General features: G+C 43.7%; 1 protein-coding gene across 2 annotated transcripts in view; it reads left to right on the plus strand.

The window, feature by feature from the left end:
* LOC134457327 (probable phospholipid-transporting ATPase IIA) overlaps positions 1 to 15,390 on the plus strand; it is a 75,126-nt gene extending 59,736 nt beyond the window's left edge. For both annotated transcript variants that reach the window (XM_063209288.1, XM_063209289.1), the window contains exons 24-28: positions 12 to 76; positions 1,270 to 1,378; positions 1,578 to 1,635; positions 6,557 to 6,760; positions 12,583 to 15,390. In XM_063209288.1, coding sequence (XP_063065358.1) covers positions 12 to 76; positions 1,270 to 1,378; positions 1,578 to 1,635; positions 6,557 to 6,760; positions 12,583 to 12,719 — 573 coding nt within the window. In that variant the 3' untranslated portion in view covers positions 12,720 to 15,390. The remainder of the gene's footprint in view (positions 1 to 11; positions 77 to 1,269; positions 1,379 to 1,577; positions 1,636 to 6,556; positions 6,761 to 12,582) is intronic.
* The last annotated feature ends 3,705 nt before the right edge of the window (positions 15,391 to 19,095 follow it).

The raw sequence follows: 19,095 nt of genomic DNA on the forward strand, positions 1-19,095 counted from the left end.
CTCTCTCTCAGGCTGTCTTCTCTTCTGTGTTCTACTTCGCCTCAGTCCCTCTGTACCAAGGATTTCTGATCATCGGGTAAGAGTCTGCATGCATGTAACTTTTTATGTTCAAGCTATTGTCAAAACTACATGTACAGGTCATACACAATAATAAACAGAACTAGATTGCATTCTCACAGAAAATGCTGGAAGCGGGCTTCCCTTTTGGGGCAGAGATGAGCAGTTTTATTTTTGATATCTCTATCCCTAAATTAAAAACAATCTACTATTGAGAAACAAAGCTGAAAGAAATGTTGGAAAAAATCCATCCACCCAGTCAGAAGTTATGGGCCAAACAATTCAGCCATCTTGGATTCAGCCATCTTGAAATTGTTGTAGCTCCGCGTTTTGGGGATATACTAAATGACATACATGGTATTTTAAGTTGTCTAAGGAACACTGCATATGATATGATTTGAAAATCAACATGGGTCCGAGTGGGATTCGAACTCACAACCTCTATATCTCTAATACATATCCTTTACCATTGAGCCAAGCAGCTGGCTGTCATAAACATTCCAGCAAGACAATATCAGATTGCATTGAAGAGCTGAACAATAGACTTCTAGAATGGTAGTTGCAGGTGCTCGTTAAGAATAGAATGTTGAGAGAAAGTGACAGTTGAGATGGAACCTTTTATTGGCAGCACCTGTTCTGATTGACTGTATGGCAGTTAGTATGGTGCTCTAAGGCCAGGCTCAAACTACACGACTAGCGATTGTGTGTCCGATTTTGGCGTCGGGGTGCACCGCACACTAGAAGAGAATCGCAACTGTCACTCTTATCGCTGCTCGCAACCACCGAGACAATGCCCGACGTTCTATTTCCAGTCGCAAATATCAAATATCATTTGATTTCTATGACTTGCGATCGGCGACTCTTTGAGTTGCCAATGTTCTATCTTGGAACGTCGGCCACGACGAGGGAATCTTTCCCGACAATCGCTTGCGATGGTCCTGGGGGTTAACGTTCCAGCGATTGTGGTAAGGGGGGTTTTCAATCTCTATCTCGAAAGGCCTAGGAGGAGATCCATTTTCTATTTTTACTGCCCTGCACAAGAAAGCAACAAAGCAAGCAAGCAAGCATAAACTGTACTTAGAGATTACTAGAATCGGGCCTTGCTCTGCAAGCCCGCTTAATAAACAATTGCTAGACACATGCTTTCTGAAATAACTTCCCCTCCCCCCTTTTGTACCCCTCTGTGTTGACTGGGGTTTTTGTGATGTGCAGATACTCCACCATCTACACCATGTTCCCCGTCTTCTCGCTCGTGCTGGACAAGGATGTCAAGTCTGAAGTGGCCATGCTCTACCCAGAACTCTACAAGGACTTACTCAAGGTCTTAAACTCCTCACTAACTCTGCATTTGGTTGATTTTATTTGTACAAGGCATCTATTATGTGATAAATGATTCTTGTCACTATAATTTTGTGATGTGTAGCATTATCTAAGATATATTTAGAGAATAATCTAAGTAACAATCAGTGATATATGACATTATAAGTAATTTTAAAAAATGTTTTGTTTATTTTTCACAGGGTCGACCGCTTTCCTTCAAGACGTTTCTCATATGGGTCCTGATAAGTATTTACCAAGGTGAGCTAATCCGTATGCAACTCAGCCCTGTATCCTGTCTCCTGGGTGTGTGGTTTCATCACACTACTACTGCTGTACACTCCTTTCACTTCGCTACCGTTCCAAAAAAAGACACAAAGATTAACGTAAAACAAACAAAGCACAAAATACAGTTTTTTGTGGGGTGTGACCGAAACGCACGTGTCGCCCACGCATCTCATGTCTCGTGTTTACTCTCGCTGAATTATCTTCTTAATCTGAAGGGTTGAATGCGCTGAAACAACCTGAGGTGGTTTTCCAGGGGATCCCTTTTGTTGTGGTAGTATCCTCGTGGGAGGTGTGTTTGGTTAACGCCTTTCGAGGGCTATCCCTTCCACACGCCCACACTCCTCTCCACTTCTCCTCTCTCGAACCTCTCCTCTCCTCTTTTCTTCTGCCACTGTATTCCGGTCTCATCCGGATTCCCTCGGTACAGTGCTTGTTGTGGTGTGTCTTCTGTGAGGGGTGTGTTCAACGCCTCTGCACGGTATCCCCGCTCCACACCTCTCTCCACCCCACCCCTCTCACTCCACTCTCAAGGAGTTCCTGTTGTTTACCTCCGTCAGAGGATTTCATTCTCATCCTCTATGAGGGGTGTGTTCAGCGTTTCTGTATGCCCCCCGCAACCCCCCCCCCATCCTTCTGCACACACACACACCTTCACACTCTGTGACCCCCCTAGTCCTCTCTTTTTTCATTTCTTTTGCTCTTTTTGTTTACTATAGCCAGAGGATTGTCGTTCTCATCCTCTTTAAAGGTGTGTTCAGCAGTTCAGCGTTGCTGTATGACCGCCCCACCCCCTCCGTCCCTCCACACACCTTCCCGCCCTGTCCCTCCTGTATACCTCTCTTCTCTCATTTGTCTTGCTCCTCTTGTCTACTTCGTATGGAGGATTTAATTCTCATCCTCTGTTGAGGGCTGTGTACCGCAGTTCTGTATGGTGTGTCCTCTCCCCTCCACACACCTCCCTAACCTCTACTCTCCACGTTTCTTTCATTGTCCTACTCAGCTACAGACTTCTGGGTTTGTCTACTGTGAGGGATGTACTGTAGTCAACAGTGGTCTACATGGTGTAGGCATGTCCCTCCCTCCCTCCCTCCACACACACCACACCACACCCCACCCCACCCCTCCCGTACTCCTCTCCAGGCACCTTTCATTCGCTAAAACAGACGGAGTATTCCGCTTTCATCCTCTCTGAGGGGTCTGCTCAATGCTTCTGTATGGTGCACCCCCCCCCCACACACACACACACACACACACCTCCCCACATTGCTCTCCTCTCCTGCGTTTCTCTCGCTCCTCCAGTGTTCCAGTCCCACACACAACCACACACACACACACACACACACACACACACACACACACACACACACACACACACACACACACACACACACACACACACACACACACACAGTTTAGTACTTTTATTTGGATCTCACCAAGAAGGCAGCATTACAAATCCAAATAGTGATGGAAGCAAATGTCATATCAATCAGTAGGGACTGATCAGAATCATAGGGTCCTATGCAATACATTACAGGTCACACACACACACACACACACACACACACACACACACACACACACACACACACACACACACACACACACACACACACACACACACACACCTTCCCCCCCACACCCCACCCTGTTCCTTCTGTATTCCTCTCTCCATGCTCCTTTCATCCTCCTCCTCCTCCTCCGCCACAGCAGCAGTATTCCGGTCTCATCCGGATTCCCCCAGCACGGCGCTCCGTGGGCGGTCATTAATCCCAGGAGTTTTCCAGGGGATGAGCCCTGCTATTTGTACCACTCAGGGTGGATGCTCTCGCTGTTTTGTTTTTCCTAAGAGGCTGCACTTCATGTCTAGTGGGCGAGATTAAGGTGTGTGTGTGTATGTGTGTGTGAGCGTGTGTGTGTTGGCACAGAGAGGAAGGGAGAGAGACGTACGTAGTAAAAGTGCTGAAGGGCAAAGTTGGAAGCGGGGAGCACCAGCTCTCATGCCTACTCTTGTTTGTGTGTGTGTGTTTGTTCACACATCTTTGTGCACATTGGGTGTGCCTCAGGAATTACAAGGTTGCAGTCAGTCACAGCCCCATCAGCGATGGTGAAGTGTGCGCATGTGCTTGTCATACATTTCCCATATTCAAGTTGCACCTTCCATAGTAGACTGTCCACCCATGTTGACTGCATGTGTCTGTGTGCACGATGCTGCTGTTCCATGGCTGGTCTTAACTGGTTTTGTGCGTTTGCCATAGTATGTGCGCCATACATTTCAATGGAAAAGATGCACATTTCCCGTAGACTATCTAATCCTCCTATGTGATTGACTGCATGTGTCTGTGCGTTGCGTTGCGTGCTGCTGGCCTACGTGGCTGGTGTGGACTGGTATTAATTACGGCGCTCAATAGCAGGAAGCGGCGCTCTGTAGGGCCATAGCACAGGTCACCACAACACGGCAGAGCAGAGGAAACGGCCCAGAAAACATGGAAAAAGGGCCCAAAAGATGGAAAAGCAGTGCTCTTCCCCTTCCTGACACTTGAAACCAACCATCCACTGAACAGCCTGCAGACGGAGGGTTAAAGGCCTGAATTATAAAAGCCATGGAATCTATAGTGGAATTACAATGCGGTTGATTGGGGAACTCCCGCCCCCATTCAGACCCACTGCCCTTCAAAGATACAATGTAGAATGTGCAGTATTGTAATTAGGGGTGGGCGATATGACGATATTATATCGTGAATCGCGATATTGAGTAAAATATCGTCTCGAATCTGCCAAAGTGGAGAAATCGTATAGATCGTCTTGCAGTGACTTGTACACTTTATGAGAGTATCATCAGTGTGTTAACATTTTATTGACTGCAAATTACAAATTGCAAGTATATGAAAGTTGTTTTTTGTTGTTTTTATTTTTTGGATGGAAGATCGTGATAAAAAATCGATATCGTGATTTCATGTTAAAAAATCGTGATACAACATTTTTGCCATATCGCCCACCCCTAATTGTAATCAATGTGAATCAATGTGAAAAGCCCACATATGGTATGTTTTTTTCGCATGCTGCGCCACAGCACCCCCATGTAGGGACGTGTCAATTTCTTAGGATTAGGGTTCGAGTTCTAGAGGCTGCAGCTAGATACAACAAGAATGTCTGGCCTGGAACTTGAGCTATTCTGAATCACCATACTCATGACTAAGCATATTATCGCCACTCAGATGCTGTAAATCAAAAGGCAGATCTGTGGTAAACCTGCATCTTGACCTTCGCACACACACACACACACACACATACCACATACATTACTGGTTGCAATATAGTCTGTAAATGAGAGTCTCCATTGGGAGTTGCGGGGGGATGTGGTTAGTACTAAGTATGTAGCAGTGACCTCATAGCATCTTTTAGATAGGTACAAGTAAGTCATTCTAGGAGGCTTAGACAGTGATACACATGCGTGATTCATGCTAAGACTGATTTGCTGATTCAACGCTGATTCATTAGCCAGGACTTTCTCTTTGCATGGGGTGTATTTTTATTTGATTTTATGTTATTGTTGTGACTCTCCTCTACATTTTTCTCTGTATTCCCGATGAGCTGGTCTATCTTTCTTGTATTTGCTGATTTGCAGTCGTAGACAACCTGGTTTGAGAATGTACAATCCAGTATCACTCCTTCCAGCAGTTAATTAAACCAGCTGATTCTAATTAGGTACAGCTCATTGGTCTGGTGCAACAGATAATTACTTAATCACCTTCATTTTATTAAAGGCATGGGTAAAACCAGCTGAATCAAAAATGGAAAATCAGAAACTGGAGCTTTTTGTATGTTATACTGTATGGTATGTTCTATGACTTAACGCCTTTGACTAAAGGTGCTTTAAGTAAGGGTTAACGTTCGGCGAGAAGGTCGCTACCGTGGAATAGCAGCACGACAGAGAGAATCTTTAGACCCCGACGCGGAGCGGAGGGGTCTTGTTCTCTCTGAAGTGCTGCTATTCCACAAAGCGACTGACTCGCCGAAAGTTAACCCGCTTATTATATGGATATACTTAAATGATTCACACATGGCGGGGACATTTCTTTAGGCCTATTTAATGTTAAGATTGTTGCTGCGCAAAACAAAACAGTGCCGTTGTGAAACACCGCTAGGCAACAGCTAGGTAGCCAGGACAACAGTGTTGTCTATCACAGCAGCTGATTAGTCTTGTTGAAAAGTCGCTTTAGCAGTGGAAAGTCTTGTTGCCATTGACAGCGGTCTGTTATAGACCAACCCGTCCGTTATCGAAAAATAACAGACGTGCGAACGTTGGGGAGCCCCGTTGAAATGAATGGAGCATTCGACCGATGACGTCACAACCATATAATAATGAATAAGAATCTTGACTGGCGATTCTTGTTATTTCATCTTGTGCTGTGCGCTGCATCTGTTTGACCCAGAGTGCACATGGTGGCCATCTCGTTCCCGTCTTTTGAGAAGTTAACTGCTGTCTTTTTGGATCAAAGTTGACACGCATTCGATCTCAAAGTAGAAATCCAGTTGCTATCCGCTTCCCTCTTTGGAATAGGAGGAATCCTCATAGGCATTTTTGAGTTTAATTGTCCCCCAATCAACTCTGAAGTTTCCTGAAGGCTGAATCCAGGTTTCCCCTTTCCTATCAATGTTGATAGTGGGCCTTTCTCAAAACCTAGGACAGTGTCCTTCCATGTGTATCAGCCTAATTAGTCTCGCCCAGTGATTGGATATTCTGTAGAGTTCACCAAAGAGTATCCAATCACTGGGCGTGACTAATTAGGCTGATACACTTGGAAGGACACTGTCCTAGGTTTTGTGAAGGGCCCAGTGTGTGGTCTTTGTGATGACCTAAGTGTATTTTTTCTATCTTCTACATTCACAGGCAGCATCATCATGTACGGCGCGTTACTCCTATTTGAGTCAGAGTTTGTGCACATCGTGGCCATCTCGTTCACGTCCCTGATCCTGACGGAGCTGCTGATGGTGGCCCTGACGGTGCAGACGTGGCACTGGCTCATGATCGTGGCCGAGCTGTCCAGCCTGGCATGCTACATCGCATCGCTTGTCTTCCTGCACGAGTTCATCGGTAAGCACAGCTCAGCACAGCACAGCACAGCACAGCACAGCACAGCACAGCACAGCACAGCACAGCACAGCACAGCACAGCACAGCACAGCACAGCACAGCACAGCACAGCACAGCACATGTTTGCATGCATGCACAAATGACACACCCACACAGAAACACACACATCACAGACACACATACAGTACATGCACGTGCACACACACACACACACACACACACACACACACACACACACACACACACACACACACACACACACACACACACACACACACACACACACACACACACACACACACACACACACACACAGTACATGCACGCACACACACACACACACACACACACACACACACATACAAACACACACACACACACACACACACACACACACACACACACACACACACACACACACACACACACACACACACACACATACACACAGCTGCATATTCGGACATACAGCACAAACATGCACACAAATACAAACTCAACACATACAGTACATACGTACATAAAGGAACACTAACAAACCTGCAGAATGAAAAAAAAGTAAGTCTCCTAAAGCGTCAGATAAATAATTCCAATAATGTGCTGAATTACTTGGAAAATCCCTTATCCCATATCTTTTGAAATCTGTAATATGTTGACCTGCTGATCAAAGAACAGAGTAGGGAGGCCTGTTACGCTTATGTCAAGGCCTCATCCTGATGTTCTCTAGTGCAGCGTTTCTTTACTGGTGGGTCTGGACCCCAAAAGGGGGTCGTGGAGTGGTCCGGGAAGGGTCAGGAACTGTAGTGTAAAAACGTTAATCAACCCTTCTATTGCCAGTCCCAAAATTGAGACAAGATGCAGTATTGTATAAATGAATAAAACATACGTATATCATCATGAATATATTATCAAATGTGTGGTTGCCTTTTTCATATCAGAATAAATGGGTTTCAGGACTAATAAAGTAAAGTCTTCAGTCACATGCAAACACTCAGTTGGGTCACAATTAAATGGTCTTAGAAAATGTTGGGTCCCAAAACCTTTGCAGTTAAGAACCACTGCTCCAGTCGACTGGTTTTGGGGCACAGCGTCAGGTGAATTTTCCCACCACCAGTCCTCCCCACCATGTCAGAGCTCACTCAGGATGGCAGAGCAGGGATAGCACGTTACTCCCCTGGGCCAACAATTTCACTCTCATAGCCTGGCATATTCCACACACAAGGTCAAGGGTGAACAAGTGTGGCAGGGTCCACCACCTAACACATACACACACACACACACACACACACACACACACACACACACACACACACACACACACACACACACATATACGGCCACGCGCACAGACACGCACACACACACATTAATGCACGTCACCCTGAAGTCGTCAGTGCTCCGCAGGGGGAAATGCCAGACCCACTCACTCATTTCCTGCCAATGCAGACACTGTTTCACCAAGGTCCCAGTGTTTATCCCTGACCCTCACACCTCTCCCTGCACACTCTCTCTCTCTCTCTCTCTCTCTCTCTCTCTCTCTCTCTCTCTCTCTCTCTCTCTCTCTCTCTCTCTCGGCAGTGTCTCTCCTGTCTCTGTCATCTTCAGTCCCTGTCTTTTTCCAACTCTCACAGACATTCTCTCTTTCTCCCCATCTCACTAAAACCATTGTAAGTGTGTACATGCACACATACACCGAGTCCTATTACAATGGTATTAGTTGGGCAGCTGCACAAAGCTGAATTTTGGGTCCATTAAGACAAATAAAAACAATGTGGGGCTGACTAGTGTGCACCTAACTATTTATAATGCTTTAAGTATTTTACCTCATAAATACTTTGGAATTTGTATGAGCAATTGGCAGTTGACACACACTCTAAACTGAACCCAGAGCAGTGAGAGGACTACACCAGATCAGACACATCCAGTCTGTACAATACCACTCACTGAAGAGTCACAGTAGCACTCGAGAGTCATTCTCACAGTTGGTGGTTTCCTGTAGAGCTCAGAGGTGACTTCCGGTATTTTGTACTTGAAGCCCCATATCCAGGTTGTTTAATGATCTAATAGGAAGTTTAAAGTGTGAATTTTGATGGATGCTGCTTCTGTTTGGAGAGGGTTTTTTACATTGTTGCTGTAGTGACTGATTTCTTGCACAATGGCATTGGAATAATCTTTCCTAAAACACCTTCTGCCATAACTTTCAGAGGCACGCAGGGTACAAAGGGTTCAGTGGTTAATATGATGCCGGAAAAATAATACGACATTTTGAGTGTTGAATTTGAGCAAAAAATTGTTGCATAAGCTGACAAGCGAAACATTCTTCAGACATGCACTCATACTGTGTATTGATTCATGAGGTACGCATATGGATTTTTGCCTTATTTTATTCAGGATTTCCATCTCCAACATTGTATTACTTCATTTGAAAACAACCTTAGGCTTTATCACCCTAATCCCCTAGAATTTAAAATAAAAGTGATTTAATGTTTTCTTTACCCTCTCATGGAGCTAAATGGAAAAGCTGGGGCCAATGATGACTCGGTGGCAATTTTTTTTATTTTATTTAAAATATTTTGTAGGGCTTTTTTGCCTTTATTTTATAGGACAGTTAGAGATGGCGACAGGAAGAGAGTGGGAGAGAGAGGTGGGGGAGGATCGGCAAATGACCCGGGCTGGAATCGAACCCATGTCGCCGGTATAGTTGAAGTCATTTAATGACACACTATAAAGCTTCTTGAATCTTGACATCTCAACACATTTCCGAAGAGCTAAAGGGCAAACATTCTCAAAACTGAAAGCCTTTATACTACCATTGGCCCTCAGGCCTATGAGTGATTCTCTAATTCGCCTACACTTTTAAGTCCGTGGATTTTATTTGGCAATTTCACTAACTATTAACTGTATCCAATGATGTTTTGGACATTAGAAAACATTTATCTTTCATATAATACAGAAAGTGTAGACATAGCATTATTTCCCTCAGCAAGAATGAATATTTAATACTGGTTTTGGGCGTTTTCATGCCGTCCTGTTTTCCAAATGTCAGATTCAGTCTTCATATTAGCATGTAAAGAAACTTGTTTTGCCCAAGACGATTGCAAATGTTGATTCACAGTAATCATCACAATATGACAAAACTGTCAGAAAGACCACTGTCCTTTCCATTATACATGAAATTTGCCATTTTGTGTGTGTCCACGAAAACTGTGTTAACCGTGTCACGGTCTGAAACCGCCTCCATAAATCAGTAATGGTTTGGTCTTAGGCCATACGAATAACATCACCTGATGTCATAACCTCTTTGGCAGGATATGGGAAGACTTTTTGGTAAATTTTGAGCTCCATCCTTCCATAATTTAATCCATTCTTTTTCATGTTCTCATAGCGGGAAAATTGCCTGTCAACAGTGTTATCAACATATTCATAAGAATCTGAATTAGAAATCACATGTAGAAAAACACAGATAAAGCATACAGATACATGAATCGATTAAGGTGTTGTGGTGGAACTTCTGAGGTCCTCAGTTAGCACAACACCATAGAAATGGCTGAAATGTCAACGGTTTTACCGTCAATGGTGTTACAATTAAGTATGACAGTCAGGGTTGCCAGATGAGGTTGATGATTTCCAGCCCAAAAAATGATCAAAATCCGCCCTAAAAACCCGCCCAATTCTATTGATTTATATGGCAGTGGGAAGGTTTTTCTGATAGATGCCATTTTTACCCGCACACGGCCATCCTAAGCAGCCCAATTGGGCGGGAACCAGCCCAATCTGGCAACACTGATGACAGTTGAGGAGGAGTATGTTTTTGCCAATTTATATCCATATTGACAGACAAACAAACAAAATAATTAGTGTTCTAGGGAGATGGGTTTGTCTGCTCTGTTTTTTTCTCCTAAAAAAGTGCAGACTTGTTCCCCTGCACTGTTGACCGTAACACAGTTGTTACACCGTTGACTGTTTTGAAAGTGTTTTTGCGCTATTGATCCCTTATGTGTTGGAAAAATCCTATGAACATACATTAGTGATTATCTCTGGAGAAGGAAGTCTTGTGTAAGGAGGATGAATATATTCAAATCAGACGTTACAGGGATTTATGATGAAAAATGTGTCAGTCTGTATCACAGTGACTCATAAAATCCTACTTATGAACCTCAACAATCACATTTTCTATAACAGTTGCACAGATTAATGACAACATTACTGCTAAGGGTCATAAGCACTTTCAAACATATATTGTTTCAACTCTGTAGTATTTTTATATATGTTTGAAATGACATAGTATTTGTCCATAACACTGTTGACAAAATAATTAAGCAAATGTTCGCTTTCATTAGAGTATTTATCAAATGATTTAAGATTAAGCTTGGCAATTTGCTTGTTTGGAAACTTAAATACATACACTATGTTAACATCTAGGTCATTTAGTTGAAAAAAAATACTGATAATTGACATTTTGCTTTTGCCAAAAGCGTAGGGAAATCGTAGAATCACTCCTATAAATAAATTGTATTATTTGTTATTATTGTATTTCTGTATTATGCTTAACTGTGTGTCTAACTGTTAAATAACTTGAAACTCAGACTGAATCAGACTTAAGCTGACTTAAGACTCAGAGAAAGGGAAGTGATTCGTGAGCACTAATTAGCAAGGCAGGTAGAGAAGCAGGCAGAAGATATCAGCCACCTGGAGCTGACAGCCACCTGCTGCTACTGTTGTTACTAGTGCTAGTGTTGCCGTTGGTGGCTATGTAGCCGTGTGTGTGTGGGCAATATAGGGCACCATGCTGAGAGCAGGAGCGTGCTGTCGTCCACAGGGGCCAAAGGCTATGATGACTACCGTCTGGAGTGGCAGGGTTGTGGGAAGGCCAGCCAGGCCAGGGGACCCAGCCGACATCACTGCCGCACGTCGCCTGTGTGTGTGTGTGATGTGTAATGTGTGCAGAAAATCTGTCCAGTCAGTGACTGCGGTTGCACACACACCTACCCCCACACTGCACATACGAGCGCCTCGTAAAACTTAATAAAAGAGTAAAAGGTTTTGGAAGCTCGAGTGGGCCAGCGACTGACGCGCGTTTCCGTCCCCTTCCCGGCGTGTTTTTTTTTTTTGCGCTAAATGCGGCTGTTCCCGAACCTTTTTTTAGCTTGGCTATAGCGGTCCAGGCTCTTTTTCGGGGCCTCCCTGCATACCGACCTGATTGAGTGTGGTCAGCACTGGCCACCAGACTGTGGGCAGCGCTTGGTGTTTACTCACCAAAGTCCACACAGCAACACAATCTTTTCTCTCTCAGGACAGTGGATAGAAAGTGACTCTGCGGCAGTGAGGGGGTGTGTTGGCTTTGGTTGAAGGGAGTGTTTGGAGGAGAGGTGATGCTCAGGACCCTCCACATGTTGTCCGATGCCTCCTCTCCATAGTAACAGTCAACTGGGGGGTGTTTAGTCACGGGCAGCCAGTGACCCACTGACATTAAGGGGCCATGATCCCAGCCTGAGGTCAGCCCAAATGACTGGCACAAGCACACACAAGCACACGCACACGCACACCATACTCACATACACACCGTACACACACACACACACACACACACACACACACACACACACACACACACACACACACACACACATCCAGACGCACATACACTCACATACACACACACACACACACACACACGCACGCTTACATTTCGTTGACATTTTCATCTTCAGTGTGCAGGGCATCAACAACTGTCAACTGATGTCACCAATTCTACACTTGATGAAAATGAATACCTTCTATACCAATAGAACTGATGTGCTGTTCTCTTCCTTCTCCGTGCAGATGTGTATTTCATCGCCACGCTGTCGTTCGTGTGGAAGGTGACGGCCATCACGCTGGTCAGCTGTCTGCCCCTCTACATCCTGAAGTACCTGCGACGTCGCTTCTCACCACCCAGCTACTCCAAGCTCACCTCTTAAAGCTACCAGGCCCCACCATGCACCCCACTGCACTGCACACACGCAGCTACTACTGTACTAGCTATCAAGCCCACACTGCACTGCAGTCCCACAGCGACTACAAGCTAAAGCCCTGAAGCTGTCACGTCCCCTCTGTACAATACTGCACGCACACACAGTCAGACTGCTAACAGGGGCACGCTAACTTACTACGAGCCACATTACCTTGCTTGTGCTGAGGCTTCGTCTGACTTGGTAAAATGTGTGTGCGTGCGTGCGTGTGTTTGTGTGTGTTTGAATATTGTCTCATTTGGCACATTTCCATTCCTCAGAGCATTCCCAAATAGCCCAGTTTGGAAAATTAGGGAAAACTGTCCATTGCAGATACAGTAGTTTGCCCTTTTTTGTTTTTGTTTTTGGAAAAGCACTGTGTTGTGGTTTTAAATATTGTATTGTTGATGTAACTGGGGGTACTACTATTGATTTGCGCATTTGCACTGGCAACAATGGTAGTACTGTATCGCAAACACTGGAAATGAGAACAGCACCCTGTAAATACTGTATGTGGACCCTGCTAGAGGTATCGTTTTCCAAAGTGTGTGTGTGTGTGTGTGTGTGTGTGTGTGTGTGTGTGTGTGTGTGTGTGTGTGTGTGTGTGTGTGTGTGTGTGTGTGTGTTTGTGTTTGTGTTTGTGTGTGTGTGGTACACACACGCTTATATTCACATTATTGACAGGAACTCGTGTCAAGGTCAAATGGTGGTTGTATGGCAAGCCTTCAGTCTTGCTCAAATAGCAAAAGGCTAAAATGACCCAGTGACTTACTAGGCCACAAACTATGGGCTATTTCCACATAGGCGTCCTGTCCAGCGGTCATCCCATCAGGTTGGATGAGCATTCAAATGGCATTGGTGGCCGATCAAAGTATGGGCGTGTGTCCCTTGTTTATTTTAGTCTGTCTCATCCAGCAATGCTTGCGTGTGTGTCTGTGTGTGTCTGTGTGTGTGTGTTCCATGACGCCTTGTGTGCTTACACCCACTATCAGCCCTCATACACAACCACTTACTTGACCTGCAAAGGACCTACAACCCTAAGTCTCTCAAAAGGCTACTGCTAATGACCTTACAAGCCTATGTCTCTGAAGAGAGTCCTTGAAAGTATGCAACCTTCAAAGGCACCTTCTAAGGACCCTAATAATTCATTCATTGGCTACATGTACATGACATTTTTAATTCAGAATTAAATAGTTCTGCTGAGTTTTCTTTGATCATTTAATTCCGCATTGTGAAGTGATCACATGACGTTTTCAAAGCGGAATTAAGCTTTATTCAGAATTGAAATTAGTTCATTACGAATTAAATGTGTCATGTAAATGTAGCAAATGTCTCTTTAACGGCCTCCTCTGCTTGCCCACACTTTATTTTTATGGAGTCTCCCTTTGGACCGCCTTTAAGCAGCATGTTGGAGTGTGTAAATACTTGAATGCGCTTGTGGTGTGCAATTAATGGTTCCTAAACCACGTTCTTCTTCATTGTGTAGTTGTATTAATGACTAACAATTGTCAGGGAAAGAAACAATGTGTGTATGTGTGTGTTTGAATCTGTGCTTGTGTGCTAGTGTATGTGTGTGCACAAATGTGCCCGTGTGTGTGGGCCTGTGTGTGTGTGTGTGTGCCCGTGTGCCTGTGTGTGTTTGTGCATGCTTGTGTATGTGTGCAAATGCGTCTCCGGATGTACAGCGTGCCAACACTGCCCAGCCAATCTCCAGTAGCGGGCCAAACGCACCTAAAGAAGTGGCCATAGGTATCTGTAGTAGACCTCCTGTGTTACAGGGTCCTAGACTAGTGTAAAGACTACTGACATCCCTCTCCCTTTCCTCACTCACTAACACACACACACACACACACACACACCTGCATGAGAATTGGTTGCTCTGCTCATAATGACACACACCAAGGTGTGGATGGAGACTTGTGGATCAACCGTCTCCTGTGAACATGCAGCACAACCCTTCACCCCACTGCAGCACATAGAAAATCACCCCTGAGGATTACTGACATGCATTGAATTATCCACTGTACATTGTGATTGCTAGTAGAAGCAGTTGCTCCTGTCCTGATCACCTGCCCCCACCCCCTTCTGTCTAATAAGCAGTGGCGGTATAACTACAATACAATGGTGGTTGAAGTCATCACACCTGTTTTAGTTCACACAGAGGTAAATTGTTGTCAATTTGTGAGTGAAAGAGTCCAAGGTTTGATTGTCGTAACTAAACAGGTACAAACAAACTCCTATTCAATCAGATTTATGACTTCCTCTAGATTGCCTAAATCAGGTTTGATATTTCGCCACTTGTGTAGTGTTTCCCCCCAGGTTTTGCACGTGGTAAAGTCAGGGTTCCTCCTGTGCTAGATTCTAAGTTGATTCAGCTGCAACAGGAGGGGCCTCGGTTGTTTTATTCTGTCTGATTAATTGTGACATCTCTCTTGTCAGTGTAATGCAATGAACTAGTGTTTTTTTGTTGTTTAATTAATGGTAATTGTAAAATTGCAGAATTGTAAATAACAAAAGTACGTTTTATTTATTAACCTTTCTTACTTTGTGTTGGTATTTGCACTCAAAAAATTGAGCTGAACAAAAAGGGACGATGTGTCAATGATCTCAGTGCTGAAAGAATAAAATGTGTGTTTTCTTAGCAATGTTGTGTGTGTTGATTCATTTATGGTCAACTAAATCTTAGGCAAATGGAAATCAGACTAGACCCAATCCGCTGATCTGTCTATAATCTGAGTAATCACTACAGTCAGATGATACAGTAACCATGTTTTCTTTCTGTCTCTCTCTGTCTCTCTCTGTCTCTCTCTCTCTCTCTCTCTCTCTCTCTCTCTCTCTCTCTCTCTCTCTCTCATACCGATACACTCACACACCCTTGTGTGCGTATGTGTCTGTCTGTGTGAGAGAGGAATGTTGGCCAGTAGATGGAGTGCCAGAGGCAGATGGTTAAGTACACTGATGCCCCTTGAATGGTACAGATGTCTCTCAGGTTGTACAGCTGCATGGGTATGAATGAAAGTGAACCCAATATGACACATTTTTTGAAGTTGTAGTATTTAAATACTAGATGCTGGTGTTTCTTTATCCACTAATAGTGTGATGAATCAGATGTCGTTTCATTAAAATACAGTACTTGGCATCGTCATATATTCACTTCCTGACCTTTCTTAGAAACATTTTTACTCACAGTGCATGGGCAGTCTACTCTGGTTTTGTTCTCTTGGTAAACCATATTCCAAGCTATATCAGAATGTCTGTTTAGTGACCGTTACGTATATTTTTATTTGACCCATGTGATTTTTTCATTTTTTAAACCACAAGTGCCGAAGGTACATGGCAATGACCTGAAATTTTTGTGAAAATTAAATCCCATCCTTGTCAGTTACCCATTTTCACACCTGTAAGAATCCCTTCTGAAATAATTATATTAATTCAGTTAGATTTATGCTGTTTTGTTTGGATCATAACTTTATACTAGGCTTTCAGATATTTGCCTCCTTTCCCCTGCCGTTTTTTCTGGTAGGCCTACAGCACGACTCGGCCGCCACTTTTTGCTTTACGATTGATGTGTTGTGCTTATTCAAAAAGCAAAAAGTGGCGTCCGAGTTCCGCTTTGTCGAGCTGTAGGCCTACCAGGAAACCGGCAGTGGGAAACAGGCAATTGAATGTTGTCTTTTGAGGAGTGTGGACTAAGGAACATTTGGGATTAGTAGATAGTTGAGTTTGTGGGATAGGAGTAGTTCATGTGGGTGAAGTAGTGGTAAAGAAGTCGTTGTTGTCACTATCATTGTCACTATGAGCCTACTGTCACTGCATGATGATGTTGCTATAGTGGGGGTCACTCTCCTCAGAGGGGTCACTAACAAGTCACTTATATGCTACCAATGGTCATGAATAGAGTGTATCCATGGGAGTTATGCCAGTTGCCAGGGCGTTGCTAGGGTAGCGATGGCAGTTTTTGGGACGCTTCGAAGCTGTTGCCACAGTGTCATGGTGATAATCAATGGCTACAGTCAGATCTTTGTTGCTAAGTGTAGTGACTCAGAAGTCTTCAGGTCGTCAGTGGCAAAAGAAAGGAGTCTTGAGGATTTTTGTTCAACTTACTTATACTAACCTTTACCACCCTTTACAAAAGAAAAGGAGACAAGTCAACAAAAATACTTTTCAAAATACTGATTGACGAATGCATGAATTTCATTTGTTTGTTTGCTCAGTCTCTCTCTCTCTCTCTCTCTCTCTCTCTCATTCATTCACTCTCTCACAAAGAGCAAGAGAGAGAGAGAGAGCATCAATCCCATTCATACATTACACTCACTTTATTTCATACTCACTCTCTCCCATGTTTCTCACATTACACCCTGAAGTTCTCCAAATCCAGCAGTGTTTCCCCAACGTCACTGGCCCTTATGGGGAAAGGAAAGGGCCTATATATCATGGGTCAGCTCAAACAGACTTTTCCGCAAATAAATCAACAAGATGCCTGAGTCTGACTGTGCATACACCCCAGCCAGATAGCACAGGTGGTACACAGAACATACACACAGAGCCTTTTCTTTTTCTCCTCTGTCTTCCTGTCTTTCTGTCTGTCTGTCTGTCTGTCTGTCTCTCTCTCTCTCTCTCTCTCTCTCTCTCTCTCTCTCTCACACACACACACACACACACGCGTGCGCGCGCACACACACACTCCTCGCTGATTTGTGTATAAATAAACCATTAGAAGACTGTACTGAGTTTGACTTCCTCAGATTATGCATCGGATCTCTTGTCTGTCTTTACATAATAAAGCAAGCCTGAAATTGTTTGGCCTCTATCTAAGCCAAGTCATCAGTTAGGCTTTTATCAGAACCAGAAATCTATCATCGACTTGGTGATCAAGTCGTACGGGTTGTTGATTAGGCATCACATGAGAAATGTACTTTGTGAATCTACTGTAAATAAATGCCATGTCTTGTCCACCGGTTTGAAGATTAAATAAACTTTTGGTTCTTCTCACCACCACTTTACTTTTTAAAAAGTTCTGTTGAGGTGTGATTATCACCTTCAAATGTCTACTGTCTATTTTAGAAAATTACCCCCAAATTAGTCTGTTAGATGCGAAGATAAAATATGGCCTTGCACCTTTCAGAATACTTTTAAACCCTGGCATTCCACTCTGGCATTCCAGGAGCAGAACCGCTCGACCCTGCCCACCCAATCATTTACATGCAGGGCCATTAGCCATAGAGTGGGTACAGTAATTCCATCTCAGGAGTGGAATACATGCTCTGCCTTCCCCCAATCAGTGCTGTTTCAGTTCTCTCAGCGGAACATCAGTCAGCGGTCCCTTGGGAAATGGAGAAGAGATGGGTGCAAGTGGAGCAAAAAAGAATGGAAAAAGTGTTACATTTATTTTCTGTTTTTTTTTTTTAATGTTAAACATACACTAAGTATTTCTTTATTTCTTCCAAAGTAAGATTTCATATCCTTCCAACCCTTATATAATACTATACAATGCCTGTTTCTCATTTTAAAATGTCCAATAGTATGATTGATTTACCAAGCTTTGTCAAGCCTCTTCCAAGAGGACTTCAAAGTTGGTTTCAAACCAGGCTGGACTGGCTCAAAAAGAACAGCCCCTCAGTGGCCTCACATAGCCCCAGACAAACATATGATAGTCCACTGTGTCAAAGAAACACAGGTGGGCCTCTGGATCTAAATTGTGAGCTGGGGCTATATTCTACAACGCTTGTTCAGGAGTAAACCAGGTGAAGTTAAGAGGAAAATCATCTAAAAGATGATTAGATCTAATCTAAGAAAATGAGGACATGCTCGTTAAGAGGGAAATCATCTAATAGAAGAGCCTGAAGTCCTCATTTTATACTTTTTGTAACACTGTGTAAGATTGTGACCAGAGTAGGTATTGCAACTATGCTGCTGATTGAAACTGTGCTGCCTATGCCAAATTTGATCTTTTCATGAATATTAATAAATAATAAACCAATTTCTTAACATCAAACGACGGTACATTTTGCTGGTAAAAATGCACATTTCTGGACATTCAAATTGGCGGAGCGTGGAGAAGATCCCCATTTCCATGTATGTAAAATGCAATTTTCCCAGTCATAATGAATACTGAGAATTTAATGGTGGTGGTAAGTATTTGTTAAAAAGGTCATACCGGTATTTGTGAATGGGCAGCATGAACTCTGGAAGTGAACTACTAAAAATATTACACAGTGCACCTTTAAACTCGTTTGCTCCTGAACCAGCTTTGGCCCCTGGTCTTTGGGGAAAATAAAAACAAAAACAAAGGAACAAAAACAGCGGCCCCAGAGAACTCTCAGCCCACCAGGAAATGTCCCTATGC

The sequence above is a fragment of the Engraulis encrasicolus genome, chromosome 10 (assembly GCF_034702125.1).
Source record: "Engraulis encrasicolus isolate BLACKSEA-1 chromosome 10, IST_EnEncr_1.0, whole genome shotgun sequence".
Taxonomy (NCBI): domain Eukaryota; kingdom Metazoa; phylum Chordata; class Actinopteri; order Clupeiformes; family Engraulidae; genus Engraulis; species Engraulis encrasicolus.